The following is a 23,695-nucleotide window of genomic DNA, read 5'->3' as shown; positions in this document are numbered from 1 at the left end:
CACACACACACGCACACACATACGGAGGCTGTATGTGCCACACTTGAATGACCAGCTTTGTTGCTGTTCTTGCTGCAGTCTTGGCGTTCAGCTGCAGCAGTTGCACGCGCCAGCAGAGCTCATTATGAATTTAGTAGCAGTTGAGGCACGGCAGCAACGTCAACAACTACAACAATTATGACAACAAGTAACTTCAAAATATTTATGTGCAATTGGCAGCCGTCAGCAGAAGCAGGGAAACAGACTTTTATGATTCCGCTTTGTGTAGTTTTCGCCAGTTCTTCGGTGGCTCTAAACGGAATTTTTATGACCAATTCCTGTGAAAAGCTACAGCTTAGTCTTGTTTGCGGTGCGCTAAAGTATTTTGTGCACACATAAAAGTGTGGCGGGTACTCCACTCATTTGAGCTGTCCACTCGTTCGACTGATAACATAAACCCCAAGTTGTCCCTAATAAAATTGCTGCGCTCATCAGTAACATCATCAGCCTTGCCGATTGTAAAAAGCGAGACATCATGATGTGAGTGCAAACATATTTATAGCAGTACATACATATTTATGTAGATTTGTTTGTTTTTATATACCCATACATATATAAAACATAAAAGCCAATTCGATATCAAGAAAACTGTCCCTTAAGTATCATTTTAGTTAAATGAACAGCTGCTTTGAATGAAGAGAAGCTTTTAAAGTTTAAAAATATTTTCACTTTTAAAGTATTTATAACAAAAAATTAAAAAATAACTATATTTTTTACATTGTTTCGCATATTTTTGGTCGCCCCGAAATGATTGCAGTCTGCCAACGCAGCTTGTCTGTATATCCTTCCTTCTTCGTGTATCCCCCATGTGTCCAATTTTTAATGACGGATCTCGTCAGTAATTTATGATGGCTCATAAATTATTCTCCAATTTTTATTATTTTGATTTTGTGGCGAATTTATACCGTACCATTTGGAATTTTTATTAATTATTATCCCTTCGAGGTTGTGTATTAAGTTTATGAACAAAACTAAGAACATACATTACTGAATTGGATTATGGCAAATTGATGAGTAGTTCACTATGACTCACATGTGAATCAACTGCCAAGGCAACATGTCGAAATTCCGTTCAAGGAACGTTGAATTTATTAGTTTGGAAAGAGAAAAATATTTTCGAGGGAAATCAGTTATAAAACACTGCGCACTGATTTTTAAGAGCCAAGTTATAATTTCTTTTAGATTTAAAATTACTGTAAGCTTAAAGAAAACTGAGCTACCACAGAAATTTTTGTTTTACCTTCAATAGAGGAGGCCAGAAATAAAATCAATTTCAGTCCACTGTATTCAGACTAGAAACCCAGAAAGAGCTAAGAAGGAGATGGTTTTAGAAGTCTTAAGATGTTAACGTTTTCCATTAGCTTTCGAGAAACAAAAAAAGATTCTAGATTCAGCACATAATATGTTGTTTCGCATAAATACTAATCCTTGATTCGTTATCTGTAAGTCCGTCCTTCCTCTTGCGATTCACGAATCTTTGCGTTAATATCCTATCACTCTTTCGTTAAAATCCACAAATAACTTGAAACATTTAGAGTAAAGTGGAGACTGTAGTATATTGATAGTATGATTTCCAAAGCCCTCGAGTCTGGAACCCCTCAAAATGAGGTTTCCGACCCAGATGGTATTTTGGCTTCATACAAGTGTCTGGATGGCATTGTCGAATAAGTGTCCCCTGAACAAGTGCAAGGGGTCGGTTTGTAGGGACTTATGGGCGCAATGACAACTATATCAACGCAGACTCTGGAAATTATCCTCGATATCCAACCAAGACATAATCAAGTGAAGTATAATGCAATGCTTACGATCAGACGGCTCATAATTGGAGCCAGACTCGGAATCTTTATCTTGTTAATGAACTTGGACTAAAATGGTAACACGGTAATGAAAACGAGACCTATGAGGAATTAAGCCCAACGTTTTCATTCCCCAGTAGAGAAGAATGAACTAATGGTCCTGTGGTCGACAATTCCTACGCTAAGATCTATATGTTCGCCGACTGATCAAAGGCGCAGGCTTCTTCTGTAGCAATCCCAACGCAGAAGATAGCATCAAACCAAATGACTCCAATTCAGTTTTTCAGGCCGAAATTGTGACATAACAGAAGGCGAAAAGTAGACCACTGCTCTAACCAGCAATTCCATAAACATTCTTGTAGATAGCCAAGTGGCAATTGAAGCTCTTTGTAGCGCTAACACTAAGTCTCATTGGAAAAGGTTATGCAAGGAGGCAATAATTGGACTTTCAGATGATAACTCGGCTAATATCATTTGGGTACCCGCTTTGGGAGCAGCTGAAGACATAATTCGCCTGAACTGTTTCAGACCATTCAGCTCCTTCGAGGTTTGGTTGACGCAATGTACCCTAGAGGAACATCTCAGGTCTTGGAACACTAGCAATGCATGGCATACTATCCAACGAAATTCTTTGGGCTTGTGTTGGTTGCGGACTGACTGACCAAATATTATCTTCTACTAGGAACTTGGCAATATTGTAGGCGTCGTCACAGGGCACCCACCCTTAAGCTCGCACAAAGAATGAAAAGTACTATGTTCGGCGGAATACAGAACGGAACGATGAAACAGTATACTGTAATACAAAGAATATCGGAACTTAGCCGCCCCAGTTTTCATATAGTGTTCCAGAAAATAAGTTTAGCATTAAACTGTAGAAACTAAATAAACCCTCAAATGTAGAATTTGCTTCAATAATTTTCGGGTCATATCTTAGCCTAAATCGAAACCTTTTTATTAACTGAACGTTAACCTACAAAAAAAGAAAGAAAAATTATTTTTTCCGGCAAAATTCGGTTGATATTTTACTAATTAAAATATTTCGCTTTCTTATTCGTAGCCAATGCCGCTGCTGCTGCTGCGCGTGACCCTAATACGGCACGACTTCATTGTTTCCAATTTGCAGCATCACTGATTTTTCAATTACCAAACTAATTCATTAATATTAAAAATCGTCGAAAATTCTATGTAAGTATGTACGAAACGTCTACAATAGACGTTTATCGAAGGCTAAGCCAGCTCTTCACGTCAGAACCCCACGCCTACCACCTACCACTCACTAAACGCCCTTAATCAGACGCAATCAAATTTTTTACGCAACATAAAATTCACCACAATCAAATTGAACAAATGAAACGCTATGCTTGAACGGCGGAGACTGTGAGAAGTGGGTACGATATGCACATTGTGTGGAAGAAAGGAAAAATGTGTGAATATTGAAATGGAAATGAAAATGAAAAAGTGAAAACTACGCGCAAATGACGTTAGGCATCATTTGTAATGATGACAGCTTTAAATGTGGAACGGAACAGCGATGAGTGGAGCTGGCGCTGCTGCAGCGCGACTGCGGATCCCCCAAAGGAGTCTGAAGCGCCAGCAGTCAGCGCATCGCTTTCAGGCAGTAAATAGTATACGAAATTGCAGAAATTAATAACTGAGCGGGTGTTTATTTGCATTAATATATGTGGTACATAACTGTTTGCTTGTGACTGGGTTTGTGTGTTCTTATTGCAAATGGAATTTTGGTCTCTGGGGTATGGAAAACAATTAAACATTTTCAATGATCCAATTTTTTTTGCATTGATGAAGCTTTGAAATTGGAAGAGAGTTTAAATCAACAGCTTTTAGGACTGAATTGAGTTCGGAAATTATAATATCTTGCAAACTTATAAATACATATGTATATGTATACGTGAGCGCAGACACCACTTACGCAGTTTAGCGCCAATTTGAGATACCAAGTTAAGCCAGATTCTTCTCCACCTGATCCCTTCAACGGAGTGAAGGTCTTCCTCTGCTTCCACCGGCGAGTACTGCGTCAAATACTCTTAGAATTGGAGTGTTTTCATCCGTTCAGATGACATGATCTAACCAGCGTAGCCGCTGTCTCCTAATTCGCTGAACCATGTCAATGCCTTCGTATATCTGATACAGCTTATCGTTCCATCGAATGCGATATTCGTGGCCAACGAGTAAAGGATCATTAATCATTCGCAGAACCTATCTTTCGAAAACTCACAACGTCAACTCATCAGATGTTGGCATCGCCCATTCCTCTACACCAAATAGCAGGACGGGAATAATGAGTCACTTTTAGAGTTTGGTCTTTGTTCATCTCGAGAGGACTTAATCCAAGGCTGTTTTCTTCTTTTCATTGGAAGCGTTTTTTACCTGGTGGGTCCCAAAGCCAGCGTACAATCCTTGGTAGGGATGGTTCACCCTCTCACTTTAGCTCGCCTTCAAACTTTATTTTTCTGGCCACCCAGAGGATACTTGGTTGGGTTTCTGGTGAATAGCGCTCAGAGAACTTGCATAAACACATGGCTCCATAGATTCTCAAATGGCCAGAAAATACTATATGTCTAAAGAACAATGATCAAGGGTTTCAATTAAGTCATACAATCATTCGTGTTGTCATAACACTAATTCGTGGGCATCATTCAAGTGTTAGCGGTGGCAAAGAAATCTGAATCCCTTAACTCTGTGTAAGAAAAATTGTGCTTCTTCTTCTTCTTGAATAGGGTTTCGTAATTTTTTTCAAGAATGAACTCTAGAACTGAGAAGGGTTTTGATAATGCCAAGCTTTAGACTGAGATATTTGCTTTTAAAAAGCTCCGGGATAAGTAGATGCCAGCTCAGAAATACCGGAGAAGAACTTCAGTAACCATAAAAGAGTCAAACCCTGTTTTCGACAATAAAAGTGAGCGCAATAAAATATGTGTACTTCGATCTCGAAAGGTCTTCTACCCTTCAAAATATGCAATGAGCAACGTTTCAATAATTTTTGGATATTTTGTTGTTGCATGCAAACATGTTTATTTCTTGCACTCAACCATCGGATTGACGTTGCAAACACCAACCAAAGAGCAACGGAGCCACCAATGAAGAAAAAAATAAATTGAGAGCAACAACAACAATACAAACACATACTATTTATATCATAAAGACCACACACGGGAGTGCGCGAAAACTCAGCGATGAAATGTAAGTAAACAAAAATTGCATCAATGCAAATAAACAAGTGCGGTAGGGAGGTGAAATGTGGAACTAGACAAAGTATGTTTGAATGATGACTTATACAGGGTGCAGCAATGTAGTCAAAGACAGTTGACGTATATAAACAATGTTAGATCAGTCGCATGGCGATGTGTTACACATAAAGTTACATTGTTGCCAACCTCAACATCAAATTTCGATTGCTTTGTAATCGCTTATGTATGTAAGCTTACTAAGCACCAGTAATAGGGCAACGCAATATTGCATTTCTGCTTCCACGCGTTTCCAATTTTGTATGCTTTGCCATTGTTGTTTTCGGTTTTTTGCTCTAAATCGTTTATTTCCCCCCGTTCGTTTTGGCTCAGATCTAAGCGAGCTGCACTTCCTCCTACACCATTGCAGTAAAGGCAGACAATAGCCACAGCACGCATGAATACTTTATCCAACCCCTCAACTGATTGAACATATTGCTTCGCTATGGACTGGAGTGTATCTCCTTCCGTGAAGAAAGGGTTGCTAAGAGATGCATATCTTAACGTACAGTATTGATCGCGTTCGAGCTCTTCAGTGGAATTTAGGACAAATTCGTCTAGTACAATAAGAGTAATTGCTAATACCACTGATCAATATGCACGAAAGCTATCAGTATCTGCACCCAACTCGATATATGAACAAGTGAAACGGCACCTTCAGAGTCTAAACTTCAAGCCGTTATTTGTGTTGTTATAGCGTAGAGTGTATTAAGATTACTGACTTCTTATTCAATAACAAAATGTAGTAAGATTTTAAAATATTTCGGTATAAGAATAATTAACTGATACCGAATAGTTCATACCCTCTAAGAAACTTACGTACATCCAAGTAGAATTCAATTTCTTCTCTCTTCGTTGTAAGTAACTTAATTCAATCGAAAATATGTAAATTACTTCTTTTGAACCATACATTTTGTAATAAAACACCCAGAATCACTTTTTGGTAGTTAAAACTGGTTTTAATATTAGAAATCTAGCAACTAATGCTTTTCCTCGCCATCTAATAGGAAATTAGATTATTAATTCAGAGAAAAGTAGACGCTATGATTTTCACACTTCTTTTTCAAGACTTACTATAGTTGAATATCCGAAGCACAGATCGTACAGTTAAGTATAACGAAGTCGTTTTCCTTAAACGACATAATATACGTGAGCTCTAGAGGGAATTTCGTCAATACAGTACCATTTTAGATTAAAGGATTGTACTTTCTATACAGATTTTAAAAAAGTCTTGGAATGATATTCCTGCAGGGTACTTCTTCAATGAATGATATGTGTATCCAATCTACCTTAATGTGCGAGCATTGTTCACGCCGCTGACTTAGCGTCTCAATGTTGCACATTGTTGCTATTGCATTCGCTGTTATCCTTTGTGCAGTGGCTTTCTTTGCTTGCAAATTACAAGTTTTCGTTACCAGTTTCGTTGTTTGTTTCCTTCCATGACAAGCGCTGTTTTTTTATACTCTCTACGATCTCTTTTACATAGCTTCCAATATTGCCCTTCATTTGTGGTGAAGCAAGGTGTTCGTTCGTGTCGATTTTTATACCCTACACGAACTAGTCACATAGAGAGATATCGATCTGAAAATTTTCACACGTTCTTTTCTGCCTCTAGAGGTTTATCTATAGCATAAAGCTGCCATACGAACTGAACAATCAAAATCAGCTTCTTATATGGAAAATTTCTACCTCTGATGGGTATTCCAGTGGCGGTGCAACCGATGTTAAACTTTTTTCTTATTTTAGCCTCTATTTTGCTCAAAAACATTGAAAAAATAACAAAGAGATACGAAAACTACGAATAGCATGGGAAGACAGGGAAGGACAAATGCTTGCAGGGCTTTTTGATAAGAAAACGTTCCACAGCAAGGACTAAGATTACAATGCTCACATTCGATTGTCATTCATATACAGATATACATATATACACATATGCATATATTCACAAACACGCACATGATTTGCCTTACATGCGCTTGCTTCCGCGTGTCCTTGTAATGGAACACGACATACAGCGGCATCCTGTGCACTTGTCCTAACGAGAAGTCAGCGTGTTTACACCTTTCATGTGCGCATGTGTGCGTGTGTCTGTCTACGCATCATTGAATGTTTATTTCTTATTGCGTTCTTCATTTGCGTTCCAATATTTACCTTCTCGCTATCTCACTGCATATTTATATTTGCTCGATAGAAAATATTCGCAAGCAGCGCCAAAAGAAGGAAGGAAGGGCCATCCAGCTGCAGACCATACGCCCGCTACTCCCACCACTCGAGGGCATGTACCTGTTGTGTGTATGTGCGCATTTTGTTGTGTCAACCTTCATTTATGTACTTATTTCACTTGTGTGGATGTGGCGCCCCTTGCTCTGCCGAGGAATACAATTTTGTTGCACAACGAAGTAAGCAAACATTGTTGCTTGAATTTCTCGCAATTCCTCGAAGGCAGTTTTCCTAAATTGAGTGACTGTCTCATGGACCAGGACTTCCAGTTTGCTGCTGCTGCTATTGTTATTATCGTTTCTGTGTTATGTGTTTATGTTTCGTGCATTCTTTGTGTCACCTTTTGTGCAAATATTCGTGCTTTTTTCTACAATTTTTCCTTAAACAAGACACGGTGACACAGGTGAAGACAGCTGTACTGTTAAATGAGAGCGAAGAAGATTAATATTGTCAAGTTTAAATATTTTGCTGTCTTGAATTTCTTTCGAATATCAGGATTAGTTAGTTTAAAGGTATTGGCAGGTGATCCCATTTATTTAAACGTAATCGGATAGAATGAATCGGATCGGATGTAAGTTAAGTTGGAGAGGCGAAAAAAACTAATAAATCTTAAGAACAAAAACATAATCTACCAGCAATTTAGTTTGTGTCACATTCATCATTTTTATAAGAGCAATGATTTACGAACATATGTACTTCTAGCACAGCTACTGGAAAGCCATGGTACGAATAACGTGAGATGTTTCTATAACTTTCTAACTCTCATCGTTTTTGAGAAACTGAGAGAATGGATATAAAAAATAAGCGATCACTCTCCATACATTTTTGAGTCTCTAATCAGATACTACTCTTGTAGGACCCAAAAGAGTGATCTAGTGGCTGGTATTTAGAGCATACTGAAGTTATGGAGGCAACATTTCTCCAAACTGCTGAACGGCTGTGAAAGTGTAACATCTGGAGATAGCGAACCCGATTCCCAATTGATGACGATGGAATATATGTGCCACTGCCTAAATATGATGGGGTTCGAATAGCAATTACCCTCCTGAAAAACAACAAAGCAGCAGGGCCGATGGATTACCGGCCGAGCTTTTCAGTGGGTCCCCACAATCTACGCCAACTACCGTGGAATAAGCCCCTCAACATTGCATATAAGGAATGGGAAAGAATAAAACTGACCGTCAACTGACCGACGGGCCGATGGGCCGACCGTCAACAAACTGATTGGATCTTAGCAGTGTGGCTTTAGACCTTGAAAATCTACTATCGACCAGATTTTCACCATACCCCAAGTCTTGGAAAAGACCCTTGAAAAGAAGATCCACATACACCACTTCTTCGTCCATTTTAAAGCTACTTAACTGCCTCTATGCCGCATGTCTGAACTTTGTATCCCCGGAAAGCTAATACGGCTATGTAAGCTAACGTTGAGTAACACAAAAAGCTCATGATCGGAAAGGACCTATCCTAGCCTTTCGATCCTAAGCGAAGTTTTAGACAAGGAGACTCCCTATAGTGTGACTTCTTCAAGAGAAAGTTTCTGCAGAAGATTTATTGTCCTTTGCGCTTTGCCAACGGCGAATATCGCAGTAGATGTAACGATGAACGTATGTAGTTCAGCGAATCAAGAGTGCGAAACAAGAGTCAGGGGCTGCGCTGGCTAGGTCATGTTATCCAGATGGAAGAGAACACTCCAGCTTGGAAGGTTTTCAATTTAATAACCGACGGTGGTAAGTCCGTCCATTTTTTTTATAAAAAGACTATTACTGACAGATGTTTTCTCGGAAATTTACATTATGCTAATTGTTTGTTTAATTTTTATATAATGTATATAGAGTACGTTAAAGACACCAACAAAAATCCTAAACATATTTTAATACATAAATAAAGATTTAATTTTGATTTGCACTAAAAATTCTAGAATTAGTTATATATAAATTTAATTGCGTTCAAAATCGATTCGGCACATTTCGCAGGAAATAAGCACTGATTGGCTTTGTTGTATGAATATTTATACCAAACCATTCGTAAATTTGTGAATTTGTCACATTTCTTGAGAAAGCACTAATATGCCACAAATGGAATTGCTAATCCATGCAAACCACTTTTGGACGTGTTCACGATTTTATGACCAAAATGTCACATTAGCCACTGTGGCTGGCGGTGGGTCAACGAAACCACACAACCTGTGCGAAGACTTAAGCTCTGCATACCATATATTCTGTGTTTTATTATGAACTTTTATGTATTTTATTTGACACTTAATTAAACATGTAAATTATAGGCTTAGCTGTGCGGCACTCGGACCTTCGGCTGTTTCGCATATTTAGCAGGGGAAATTAGGAACCATTATATTTAGTTTGAATTAAGATTGAACATAAAGATTAACTCACATTACACAAACAAATATTTGTATATAATTTAGTTACATTAGTTGTGTGTCTAGCTTGTTGAGTGACAGATTAGAGGCACATTTGTTGCTGCTCATTCAACGAGTGATCTCTTAATGGAGATTTTTATGAAGAAATCTGTGAAATTAATGTCAGAGATGGGGCTGGAAGATAAGCCTGGTGAAAAGGCGGATCATATTAGTGCTGCAAATGATTCTAAATGAGGTAATTTGTACAGTTATTAGTATTTATATAAGGGTACAAAGTTTTACTTAGAATGATATTACATATTATGGAGATTCACCAAAACCTCGCTGTAGATAAATTTTTATTACTATTTCAAATACTACATACTTCAGAAATGGCGAAGCGAGAGAGAAGTACAAACAAAATCGAGAAAAGAATATTAAAATCAAACTTCAATTTGCTATGTCGTCTGATGTCAGTCTTAAAACGAATCGTGAAGGAACAGGAAAGGAAGAAAGGGAGAGACTAAATTTGAATGGGAGGCGATGAGAAAGATACCGACAATTACTGCCAGAATGAGTAAGAAAATTTGGCGCATGACCTCGAGAATATACGCAAAATTTGCAGAGAACATCTCTCGAAACTTTTTAATGGAGAGAGCCGGCTGGAATGGAATCTACGTTCTGCACAATGGTGTGGCCGTTGTACAAGAGATAGATTGTAACATCACAATCACAAAAATATTTTTAAGAACCTTCAAAATTTGTTAGAAATTTACTCAGTATTTGGCAAATTGATTCTTCACCCATCAATCTCGGAATCAGCTTCAATATCTAAAGTCATGCCGGCCTTGAAGTTTTTCAAGCAAACGCTGAACCGATTAGTATTCTTTATTAACGTACACACCGCTTAGGCGGTTATGGGCGAGTGAAAGAGAAAGAGGATGCTTGGTTTAAGACCGGGAGTCTAGAGCTGCTTGAGCCTTATATAAAATAATCATATTTGGCCACTCCCAAGTGAATGACGCTTAGAGAACTTCCCTCACTTGTGCCAACTTCTACACATGGCTCCATCTAGTTGAACCACTTAATCGAAAAAATGCGTTCGCCCGTAAATTCAAGGAGGACGTATTCTGCGAGGCAATTGTGAACTCTTCTGTATATGCAGCGTTGAAAATGTTAACAAATGGAGAAGTAGGCTGCTATGCCATCATATATAACCCAATTCACTTTTAAAGTCCACACTGGCTAAGATATGCCCTCGACGCGTACCAGTTGACGATGGAAGATGAAACTTGGAGAAATACTGACCCAATCGGGTATATTCAAGCCCATAAAGTAAACTTCCCATTTATATGCAATCAGAAAATAATTTTAACAAATTTACAATGGCGAGAGAACAATCTTATCACGAAAAGGGTAAGCCGAACTCACAAGTCAGTGCATAAAAACGAACATGAATGGCTATTTTGAAACTTCACCTTTTGTTTCTATTGTGGCAACGTGTATTTTATGCCAGTCTCGTTTTGTTCACTTGTCAACATATAGTATGTTAACTATTTTTATTATTCCGACTAATTCCCGCTCGTTGTTGTTGGTGTGATCTCTGAGTCGCTTGCTGTCGTAGGCATTTTGTAAATTTTTATCGACACCAATAGCCGACAAGTCCACTAATCCAGCAGTCGACCGGTTGAACAGTTTCTTTATCGCGCCCATTCAGTATTTATGGCTTTCGATTTTGTTTTGTATCTGCCGAGCAGCTACTCGCTGTAGATATGAATATTTTATTGAACTATCTTGCGCTCGTCTCCTACCTACTCGCCACCAGTTGGCTCGGTGTGTCTCAGTTTCTGTGATTTTTGTTTAATGTAATCGGTAATCAGTTCGTAATTTAGTCAAAAGTATTTCGTGGAATCGGGAAAACACACGTGGAAATAGTCATTCGAAGTGACAGGCGACATTGTTTATGGACTGGCAGCAGGTCGTTTCAGGTGACACACATAACTGCAGTCGGGTGTGTGTATGTGTGTGCGCGTGTGTGTGGAGTTAAGCGATAAACGCCTTAATTTCAATTTCATTATCTGCAGCTATAGCTTTATCACTCGCCGAAAGCGCACAAAAACAAAGCAACAACATTCGAAAGGCACTGCCTTTGGCTGAGTCTTGATTAATTTGATGTACAATTTCATTTGCTAAGATTTATTGCGGCGTTTGTTGGCACTGTTTAAGATACATATGTAAATCCATTTTGTCAACTCTTTTGTTGCTGCCTTTGTTCGCCTTCTATTGTGGTCTATTGTGTTGGGTTTTTAATTTCGTACTAAATTTTAATTCGAATTGCTTCGCTTCGAGTTCCCAGCTTTATATTTAACGCTACCATATACATATGTACATATGTATCTATATATCACATATATGTAAGTGTTTCGGTTTGACTAAGTTCCACTTTAAAGCTTTTTTAAATTCTTTTATTTGCATTTTAAGCTGATTTATATTTTATTCCAAAATACTTGCATGTGTAGGTATGTATGTGTGCCTGCCCGTATTTATGCTGCTTAGCCGAAAATTAACAAAGCTCAATAGGTTTCTACGCTGCGCTTAGATTTCGAACAATACGCTCAATGAGTCGTTTTCATTTGTGATTTGTTATTTATTTTCTTGCCACTTATCGCCGAAAAAGATCAGTTGCTAATAATGAATTTACAGCTTGCGGGGACAATGCCATTCATTATGGCTGCCGCACACAATACAAATCGCCGCGAAGTGTGTTCAAATTTTTAACCAAACACGATGTACATATGTTTTTGTACAAGAACACGCACACACACGCCGCTTCAAAGCGAAATGGATATCAGAAAAACTCATATATATGTATATGCATGTATGTATATATTTAAACATATGTCTATTAATATGCATAAGTATTTATATCTGTATGTACAAAAGCATATCGTTGCCACCTTATGGCAACTTGTTGAAAGCTTAATTGCTCGGGATTTATTTTATTGGCTGCTTAATATACGAATGCTCATTCTTTTGAAATTTCAATAACTAAGAAGGGTAAAGAATGACAGCACATTCTATTGAAATATACTTTAGCATTTGTCAGCTTTTTGAGAAGCAATTGGTTTATTAATTTCTGTGATTAAAAAAAAAGTCATATGTATTTTCATATTTGGAGATTTCAAAGAGAAAAGCCAAACTTTTGTTATTTTTCATGTCAAATTGAGAGCGTAAATCACATACCAGACATTGACAGTTGACTGGATCTGCCAGGTTTGACGTATAGCAACTAGAAAAACTGGAACGGCCAAAGCGAAATCCTGAAAAAAATGTGTGATCGGCTAGATTTACCGCCATTCAAGATCACTAATAAAAAACGCGAAAATCGAGAATTAGCAAGGACAACTCCTGTGAATCCTCCTACTGTAAATAAGAACACAAATCCAAAGGCTCAAGATATAGTTGGGGAGTAATTTAATTATGTACCATGAAGTGCAATCAACAAAAATTTTTAATACTTGTAGGTACAGCAATAATTATTGTGGCTGAAATAAAGTATGCTCGTACATCAACGTCTATTGCTATTGTAAACATGTGATGAGCTTATACAATTAATCCTAGAATAAGAATTGCTATAATAGCATAAATTATTCTTAAGGACGCGAAAGTTTCTTTTTTACCTGATTCTTGACTAATAATTTGAGATATTATTCCAAATCCGGGGAAAATTTAAAATGTACATTTTCGGGTGTCCAAAGAATCAAAATAAATGTTGGTATAGAATGGGATCTCCTCCTCCTGCTGGGTTGAAGAAAGAAGTACTTAAATTTTGGTCTGTTAATATCATTGTTATAGCTCTTGCTAAGACTGATAATGAAAATAAAAGGAGTAGAGCTATTAGTACTACTGCTCAGACGAAAAGAGGCATACGATCAAATGAAATTCAAATTTAAATTTTACCACGGCTAGTCCAAGCTTTCCCAACTAAACACAACTATAAACTTTTAATATTCAGTCTCAAAAAATATTTGCAGCGAAAAGTTTGAATTAGAAGAGACTAAAGAGTTTAGGAAGTCTATCTTCAAGTTTTGGAACATTTCCCCTCCTAATCGACTTACATACATGTATAAGATGTTCTTATATTCGCTTCTGGCTTATACCAGATTATGAAAATGTTAAAGAGTAAGAGCTTTTATGCCATTTTATAAAGAATACGCAATCACTCTTTTACTGTATAATAAACCAAGTTAAATCAAAGAGTACAGCTTAAAACATCTAAATATGCCACCACGCTTCTCATTTCTCTCTTGAATTTGTTAAAATTTTAAATCAGCGATATTAGAAAAGTCGCAAGCTGCTAAGAGGTGATTAGTGGCTAATCCAGAATAACATCATAACTTCAAATTCTCGACAAATCCTTTCACAAATCGTTCGAAGAAGGGATGTATCTACAAGAGGGGAGTTTGAATGTCCAAACTAATATACTTCTAAGATATCGAAAACTGTTTTTCAATAGTAGCTCAATTAGATAATTTCACCTATTTTGGAAACAGCATTAGGACCAACAACAACGTCAGCCTCGAAATCCAACGCAGATTAATTCTTGCAAACAGGTGCTTATCAGACTAAGTAGGCAATTGTCCTCTCTCGACGAACAAAGACTAAATTCTACGAGTCACTCTTCATCCCCGTTCTGCTACATGGTGCAGAGTTTCCGAAAGAAAGGTTCTGCGGAGGATTTATGGTCCTTTGTACATCGCCAACGGTGAATACCGCAGTCGATGGAACGATGAGCTGTACTAGATATACGACGACATTGACATAGTTCAGCGAATTAAAAGACAGCGGCTACGCTGGCTAAGTCATGTTGTCCGGATGGACGAAAACACTCCAGCTCTGAAAGTATTCGACGCAGTACCTGCCGGGATAAACAGATAAACCTCCTCTCCGCTGGAAAGACCAGGTTACACTTGGAACCTCTAATTGGCGCCAAACAGCGAGAAGGAAGAACGACTGGCGCGCTATTGTAATCCTGGTTATAACCAAGTAAGCGGTGTCTACGTCAATAAGGAAGAGGAAAAACAGAATTACTTCACGGCTTCAGAAAACTTTGGAATCAAATTGGAAATGTCAATGGGGCTCTAAATAGTGATCAGAAAACCGGTCAACTTCGGTTAGTCTAAAGCTGAAACACCTGCTTTTACAGGGGCAAATATAGGTATAACTAAGCCTAAAAACATAGCCGGCCAACAGTTTAATTAAACGAAAAATGTATTGCTACTTTTTTCTAGCATGGTTTGTATACGTTCATATAGTGACTTGCATGTCGAAGTAAGATTACTTAATAAGAAAAAATTACCTTTATATTGACTCTGTTCGGTCAGTTTGTATGACAGCTATGTGTTCATTGAGCAACAAAAAGGAGAATGTAGCCTAGCTTTGAACAAAAATCTATCAATTAATTTCGTGAAGATACATACATATATTTTCAAATAAAAAAGTTGATTTTTACCGAACGTTTTCTATAGAAACTATATCCTATAGTAATTCGTAATCGACGAATCTGAAAATGGGTAGCTTTCAGTTCGAAATCCAAAAATTGTGGGACTAGTCCGCGTATATACAGATAGACGGACAGACTGCCATGGCTAAAGCGACTCACTTGTCATGCTGATCATTTATAAATCCATTTCGCGGTTCCCTACTTTTTTAAAGAAAAAACACACAATCTTCAAATTTAATGGGGATGTTTATTATCGTTCGAAAGAACATTCTTTGGCATTTATTTTTTGAAGATTTTCTCTTTCAAATGTTGACCGCGGCTATGTCTCAGATGGTCCATCCATTCAGACCAATTTTCGATTACTCGTTCAAGCATTTCAACTGGTAATAGCCTATTATCTATACATATTTTCTATGATTTCTGTCGCTTTCTTTTAAGCAAGAACTTAAAACACCCGGTTCAGGGTAAAAATAATAATATGTGGTTTTTTATAACTTTTTGTTATTTTTGATTTAATTTTCTGTTAGAGGTTTATAGAAAGGGCCAAATTTTTCTTTTCCAAAACAATTTATGGAATGAATGTCAAGAGCAGTTGAGATCTAAAAATTTCTCAAACCTCATCGAAATAAATTTGATCCATGTTTGTTGTAATAATTTGTAGAATTTTTGTAATATTTCATGCGCTCTATGCAAAATCCAACTGACGAGCTGGAGCGACACACAGCGGTCGACGTCGGCACTAACACAATTCCAATTAGCTACGACAACCAATGCAATACAGTAAGCAGCCCCATTACAACATCGAACAGAAGAGCCACAAGACAACAACAATGTCGCTATGCTGCTAAAGCAACAAATTAACAGCTGTGCTGGACGCAAACATGCCCAACACAACGAAAAGTATTGAAGGCAAAACAACTCGAACATGTTCGTAAATAATTCGAAATCGCTGCAGGGGCCAGGCAAATGGATGGAGCCCCAAGTTCAGCTGCTCCTGCAACATGTTGTGTTTGAGTTCGCTTTGCACTTGCGCACTATTAAAAGCATGCAGACGCTGTAAATGGGGACTTGAGCTGTTGCAAGTGGAGAATTTCTTCTGCAGTCGGCGCTGTAGAGCAGCGGCTGCATGCTACAGCTATTTTCTAGCAGCGCCGAACTAGACCAACTTTCGCTGCATGCTGGCGTTTAACCTCAGCGAAGGTTAGTGGCGCTGCAATAGCTGCTGCGTAAAGGGTGGTGTGCAGCACTTCGGCTAGGCTGCACTGACGGTCAACGTCGCTGCTGGCGTCAGCCACAACGGCAGCTTGACGATGGCTTGCGCTGCTGCTCTCCTACTCTCCACAAAATAATCCAATTAGTGTGGCTGGGTTCTATGAGCATCTTGTGGTGGTGGCATTGTTTGTAGATTCGGGTTTGCCTGTCAGCCTGCCCGGGATGACTCTGGCTTAGCTCTGGCTGTATATGCAGGCTGGTTTTGCCTGTGCATTGTTGTTGTGGCACTAGTTCGCCGTATACCGACGATAAACGACGATGGCAGCGCTGTCGGCGTCTGGACTTCGGTGCTGTCGTGTCGATTTTGTAGAAAATTTCTGCAAAACACAGTTTAGTGTAGACTCCCCGAGGTTTCGGTTGTATCGACAGTAGTTGTAGTGCGTGTGAGCGAGTCGCAAAGCCGTCGGTGTTTTGATTATTTGCTGCTGGATTGAAAGAAAAGATATTGTGCTGTTTTAGAAATCATCTTGTTTGTTCGTTTTTTTTTTGGCTGTGCCACAAATTTCGCTGGCTCTAGCGGTTTGCAAAAAGTGAATATAGAGGTGTGTACCGCCGGTTGGTTAGGTGTGTGTGTGTTCTGGTGTAGAAGGCTTTGAGAAAAAATCACGTTTTGAAGCGGTCGATTAAACTGCGATTAAAGCGTGACACCGTTCGTGTTGTTTTGCGCTTTGTTGTTGGTGGTCTTATTGTTTATTGTAGTTGTTGCTTTGGAGGTCAGTGAGCGCCAAACGTGTTATTCACGCGATGCGAGGGCAAACGGCACAATCGGGTGTGCAAAATCGATTGCGTGAATAAATATAAACAAAATTGAAAACGATAAAGCGATCTTTTTGTTGTTGCTTGTGGCAAAGTGTGATAAGAACTCACAATTAATAAAAGAAAACAATAATTAAATTGTTGTTGACTTAGTTAGCAAGTAAGATGTAGTTGTAGTTGGCAGTATAGGCATTTTTCAAACACAATATGGCAACTCCAATTCCCAGTAGTGGGAAAAATTTTGCATAAAATTGGAGATTCATAGGGAAATATAACTCTTGACGGTATCTTAGCTGTGTTTTTTTTGATAAAATAAACTATTAGCGTTAAGTTAAAACAAATTTATTGAAAATTTAATATTAATAAAAAAATATTAGTTGACAACATTTTATTAATATTTACTGCAGACTCCATGCTGTTAGTTTGCATCTCAGTATCAGCTGATTTGAGTATGTTTTTTGCGGTCTCTGCATGCAAAACTAAATTTACTGTTACTTGAGAACAAAAATTTATTTTTAAAACTCGAAAATCAAATTTTCTAATTACATATAAGCCATAAGTTTATAAATAAATAAATTGGCTGTAAGCGCGCAAGATATGGAATTACAGTTAATGATTCATGTAGTCTCATAAAGTTATAAGTTATAATGACCTTAAGAGCCTTTCAAATAGTTATTTGCGATTTCATGCAAATATTTAAACAAATTCTAGTGAGAAATCAACTGAAAAATTGGTTAACAAAAAATTTTTGTATAATAAGTAGAATGTTTGTTAAATAATTTTGTTTTTTAATTCAGAGAAAAATGATTTAACTTATTGCCATATAGTGCGCGGTTTGAGATATTTTCAAAATTAATTTTGTTTGTTTTCTTATTGGAAATTCATTTGTGATACCAATTGGGATTTTAGTTAGCATTAAGATTAGAAAATCCCAACTTCTTTTCAATATTAACTAATCAAAAATAAATTTCATTGGAAAAAATAACGAATTTAAGGCTGCTTTCTTAATGTCTGGTTACCAGCCTTTCTGTCCAGTTAAAAGAGTTGTCCGCTTAATAGATTGTTCTTAATAAACTTCAACAATGTGCATGGTTAATGGAGGTGTCCGCTTAATAAAGCGTCCATTTAATAGAGCTTTCACTGTATTTTTTATTTATGAATTGTTTTCACTGTCCTATCTTCTAAGTTGGTTCGAACTGGACACAGGGTGCCAAATTTTACTAAAATCGGTTCAGTGGTTTAGGAGTCCAACGCGGACAAACAACGTGACACGTATTTTTTATATATTAAGAGTGTGATTTTTATTGAGTTCAGAGACTATGCATAGGAATTAACATTGAAAAACTCAATTACAAAGCAATACTGGAAGCGGTACTGAACTGTTTCAAATTAATATTGGAAAATCTCGGAGTAGTAAGGAAATGAAAATATGGGCTAGCTTAGGGCTTTTCTTAAAAAGTTTTTTATTTAAAGCGAACACTACCTTTACAGTTCGATCACTGCCACTTAGGAGCGATATTGGGAAGCATATATAATTTTTTTACAATCAGTCAGGCCCTAATATAACAAACGCATTTTGCTTGCAGATTAAAAGCAAGCAGTGAAACACAAATGATCTCAAAGAACTCAAAGTACACAAAAAAGTGTTTGAAGAACTCGACCTAAAACATATAACAATTCAAAAGCGTGAAAAAACAAATAAAGACACAATTGAATTTAAAAAAGAAAAGCAAAACAATCTCAACATGCCACATATAGCTGCCACAGGTGCAGCCTACTACAGCGCCACTTCAACGAAGCTGGCACCCACTACACACAGGCGCTGGCTGACACTGTTCTTCGTGGGCTGCGTGGCCAGTTTGTGCGGCAATGCGGTGCAAGCCAGCCCGCTTTCGCCAGCAGGTGATTATCCTGGTATGGCGGACAATGCGAGAAACTCACTGCAATTGAGTCTGTCAGACCCGCGTGGACAAACGCGACGTGTGGCATGCCGCCGCGCTTGTTGGGCCATGGTGAGTACAAAGATAAGCACTTTTTATAATAAACAAAAGAGAAACAGGAAAATATGTGCATCAAAACAAAATAAACATCTTTGAAGGCACATGCATACACCATTCACATGTGTGTGTGCGTGTGTGTTGCTTTTGCAACACATGTTTTCATGTAGTCGAGGGGAGCATTAAATAGAATTGATAGCAAATCCCTTTATGCGCCGCATTGATGGAATCCTATTCAATTTGTTATTTTTGTTTTTTTTTTCAATGATTTTTTTTCCTTTTGCTTTTGCGAATTTCCGCAATTACTTTGATGGATTTGTTGGATTATTTTCGGCGTTGTTGCACTCCAATACACACGCAATGTACTTGTATGTGCCGCAAAATGCCACACGCACACGCGCACATATGTTTGTTTGCCTCAGATGCGGGTTGCTTGCCACAACGCTTGCCAAAGGGGTTGCTGGACGCACAAACACATACGCACATATGCCTCATGAAGCCTGCGGCAAGCAAGCCTCGACTTGGCAGGCCTCACGTGTGAGTGACTAAGTATTTGCAACATAGCTTAACCCACATCCAACCAACAATAAGTCCCCCTACTCATTCCCTGATCCTTAACTCTGCATTTATATTCCCACCCGCACTACTGTGGCTATGTGCCTGAGCCATGCAGCGGAGAAAATGTTTTCATTTCGCATTTTCATGTTTTAATTTTGTACTCGCTTAGAATTTTAAGCAGTTGGAAAAACAAATCAACTCGTCAACCCACTCACCAAACACTACCTTAACTTGCTTGTGTATTACGGTACATAGTTGGTATGCAGAACTCGGTCGTATGAAGTGCATAAGCGCTCGCATACACTGACAGCACACGCAGCATGGCAAAAGTCCATAGCCCTTAGCCCATATCCGTAGGTCTCCGGCCCTCGTCTATCAAGCAAGCTTCATTTCGTCTGCTTCCCTGTGCTGTGCGCTGCTGGGGGAGGCTTCGCTGTAATTTGTGGACAGTTGCATTTCAAATGCCTGCAGGGCAATCACATCAGGGCGCCTTCGACTAATGAAAATATAGTACTGCCAAATACAATTGTATGTTGCATATATAGCCGCATTTGAGGGAAGTTGTATTAGATGAGCTGTCCTGCCCATTTGTATGTGCGCACAGTTCAAAAGTATTTGAGGTACAATTATTTCGGAAACATCGGAAATATTAGTTTACAGTGTTGACTTGCAAGTTCTGGTGTTAAAAAAAATATATAATTTTTTATTTCTAATATTTTCTATCGTGTATTTATTTAATTTTCAAATATTTATTTACATTTATTTACTAATCAAATTTCAGCTCAAAAAATGTGTTGCTGGCTCTTGGCGTTAGGTAGTTATACGACGGTCCCTTTGATCCGCACTTAGGAGTTCTGACATCACAAAAGACAAGCGTCTCTAGCAGACCAAGTGGGATTATACCTAACTTAATCTTATATACTCTATTAATCAAATGAATTACTTTAAAGTTAAGAAGAAACTCTGATAGTATTATTTCCTCGTTTTTCATACAAGGAACCTAAAGTCGACTTTAGTCGACAGAACTCAATGCCGATTTTTGATGCTTTTACTTATTTACAAACTTCTGTCAAAAAACATATGTTAAGGTTTCAGTTAGTGGTTACTTAGCAGACCATATTTTAAGTGAATATTGGTCTATAAGGCTGCTCGTCATATATTCTCTCACATATTGCTTAAAGCTTTTTGTAACCTCGCCGTAATATTAATTCTATGTTATTGAAAAAAGGGTATTTCTTCTAAAGTATATTTTGTTGCCTCCAAAGGAACTGTTAGGTATTTTAATTCCTCGTTTAAATTTTTTACGGGAAACAGTTTCGAAGATACGAGCGTATTTCTAAGAATTTTTTAACCTAGGGTCATCAACTCCCAAAACTTGAAATGCGTTTTTCTCAAAATGCTGTTTTCAGAGTCGGTGAGGCTAAATTTTACGGTTGGACCAACCCAATTGAAATTTTCACATATCTTTTGTAAATACGATATGTATATTTTGTGGTAATGATGGCAGCAATAAAGTTTTTAATAACAATTTCGATTTTTGCCACTCTAAAATGTAAATTTTCTCACACAAAACAACTTTTAATTAATTTTTTTTTTTTCAAAATTAAAATTATGAATACATTTTTTTCTTTGCCTATATCTTTCTATTAATATAATGTGTGTTTTTTATTTTGGTTTTTGGATTCGAAATAAATTTAAGCAAATAAATTTTCCACACAATGCAATTTTTCAGAGGTCCTTTTAGACCTGCTATAGAATCAAAGGAACCCAAAAGTTTTCAAAGTCAACTGTCAATTACTCGAGAACATTAAATTCTGTAAATGTAATGTTTTTATTTATTAAATAAAATATCTCTTCGTAAGATGGCTATTCCTTCCTCCCCATAGGAGAATGGTAACTCGTATCATAAAAGAATTGGGCGGAAGTGGAATCTCGTAATCGTCATTGCTTTCGCTGTTGTTTGTAAACTTGTTAAGGTAACTTGTATTACAATCGTTTCTTCTCTCTAGTCAAAATTACATATAAAAGCAACAACAAAGCTTTCGAGTTGATTTCGTGCAAGACAGTATGCGAATATTTCAACAAAGTGGTATAACCTCTATATTCAATGTTACCAAGTTTTACTCTGCATATTTCAGTTTTATTATTATGAATAGTTCAAATAACAAAAAAAAATACGAATTTATTTTTTTTCTTGGGTTTTGAAAACATAAAACAAGAATAAAGCGCTACAGCGATTCTTGAGGCGAAATATATATATATACATACATTTGTATAATTTACTCACTAAGAAAGAATCTTAACGCATGTAACCAATCCTAACTATCTCACTAAAAGATACGCAAAAAAAGGGTACGTACGGGTTACTCCAAATATTCTACTACGAAAATCACACTTGCTACGGTGATTACATAGTTTTGTGTAAATTATTATTTATTTTAACAAACTATTGTTAAATTTTTCCAATTATATCAAAAATATCATTCCAAGTTGATTATTTCCATCTATATTGTTAATGTAATTACTATTCTTGAGGTTTATCTGATTATATATGTATGTACATATCGTCATTTAAAATGAAAAATAACGTAACATCATTTTTCATAAGTTTACAGGCGAAGGAAAAACGATATAATAGAAACCACTCATATGAAACAAAATTTGAGTTTTGGTTATAAAATGGTTATGTATTGGTTATATCTGACAGACAATGAAAATTTTATGCTACAATATAGTCACCTAAAATGCAACAAAACGAATGATCAAAAAATTCGAAAATGAGTGTTTTATTGATTACGATTAACCACTTCAAATTACATACATATAAGTACATACGTCCAACATTTTAAGGTTCTGCTAAAACGATATAACCCAGTTTTAAACAAAATTTTAATTTTGTTTCATACATGTTCCATTTTATAACGTGTTTCATTCATTTCTCTCTATATTTCTGAAAATGTTGTTACTTTATTTTGCATTTTAGGTGACGATATACATATGTATTTTATAGTCATATTTGTTAAGAAAAGTAGATTGATTTAAAACTATACATATTAAAAGCGCCAATATACTATAGACTTACTGGGGGACCAAACGCCCAACAAAGATCGGCAAAGCGCCTACATTGCAATCTCGGTGATGCAAAAATTTTTATTTCGAAAATATTTTTGAAAGTTTTCCATTACAGATACTTTTCCTCAAAAGAGTTATTGTAGTCAAAAAAGGCAAATTTCAATCAACTGATCTCAGCTGTGAAAGCAGCTGATTCTTTTTTTTATTTGTAAGTTTATATGGCACAATGGCTAAATCACAAGTGCTGCCCATTTTGTTTGAACAAACTAAGTATAGTTTGACAACTGGAAAAAAGTTTTGAAGTATTATTTTGAATTTTGACATTTTTAAAATAGCGCCGACAGAAATCTTCTAGAACTATTACTTTTTATACAGTGACCAACCTTCTTCTTCATTTTGATTTTAATTCGGCATTATATCATTTATAAATCCCAAGAAAGACTAAGGCTTAAATGTTAATTAGAGTGTGGCCACATACACTAATGATATTAAGGGAAATACACAGTCAATTTAATATGGTTTATTTATTTAAAAATTTAACAATTATATGTCTTTAAACTAATAATAAAGCAGAAGAAGATGAGTATAAAAACAGGTAAAGAAGGGCTAAGTTCGGGTGTCACCGAACATTTTATACTCTCGCATGATAATAATAATCGAGATTTCATTATCCGTCATTTACATATTTTTTTATTTTGCTGTAAAATTAATTAAATTAGTAGTTCCTGAGATATGGTTTTTGGTCCATAAGTGAGCGACGCCGCGCCCATTTTCAATTAAAAACAAAGCCTGGATGCGGCTTTCTTCTGCCATTTCTTCCGTAAAATTTAGTGTTTCTGACGTTTTTTGTTAGTCGGTTAACGCACTTTTAGTGATTT

The 23,695-nt window shown here is 37.0% G+C and overlaps 1 protein-coding gene across 5 annotated transcripts in view; it reads left to right on the top strand.

Annotated features, from left to right (window-relative positions):
* The first annotated feature begins 16,781 nt into the window (after positions 1-16,781).
* Positions 16,782-23,695, top strand: part of LOC126758635 (uncharacterized) — a 148,995-nt gene continuing 142,081 nt past the window's right edge. The window contains exons 1-2 of one of the 5 annotated variants that reach the window (XM_050472983.1): positions 16,782-16,976; positions 18,777-19,202. In XM_050472983.1, coding sequence (XP_050328940.1) covers positions 18,936-19,202 — 267 coding nt within the window. In that variant the 5' untranslated portion in view covers positions 16,782-16,976; positions 18,777-18,935. Of the gene's footprint in view, positions 16,999-18,740; positions 19,203-23,695 lie in introns of all 5 variants that reach the window. The other 4 variants (XM_050472987.1, XM_050472985.1, XM_050472986.1 and 1 more) reach the window with 4 other exon arrangements.

Source organism: Bactrocera neohumeralis, chromosome 5, assembly GCF_024586455.1.
Source record: "Bactrocera neohumeralis isolate Rockhampton chromosome 5, APGP_CSIRO_Bneo_wtdbg2-racon-allhic-juicebox.fasta_v2, whole genome shotgun sequence".
In the NCBI taxonomy this organism is placed as follows: Eukaryota; Metazoa; Arthropoda; class Insecta; order Diptera; family Tephritidae; genus Bactrocera; species Bactrocera neohumeralis.
This window is presented reverse-complemented; position numbering and strand designations above follow the sequence as displayed.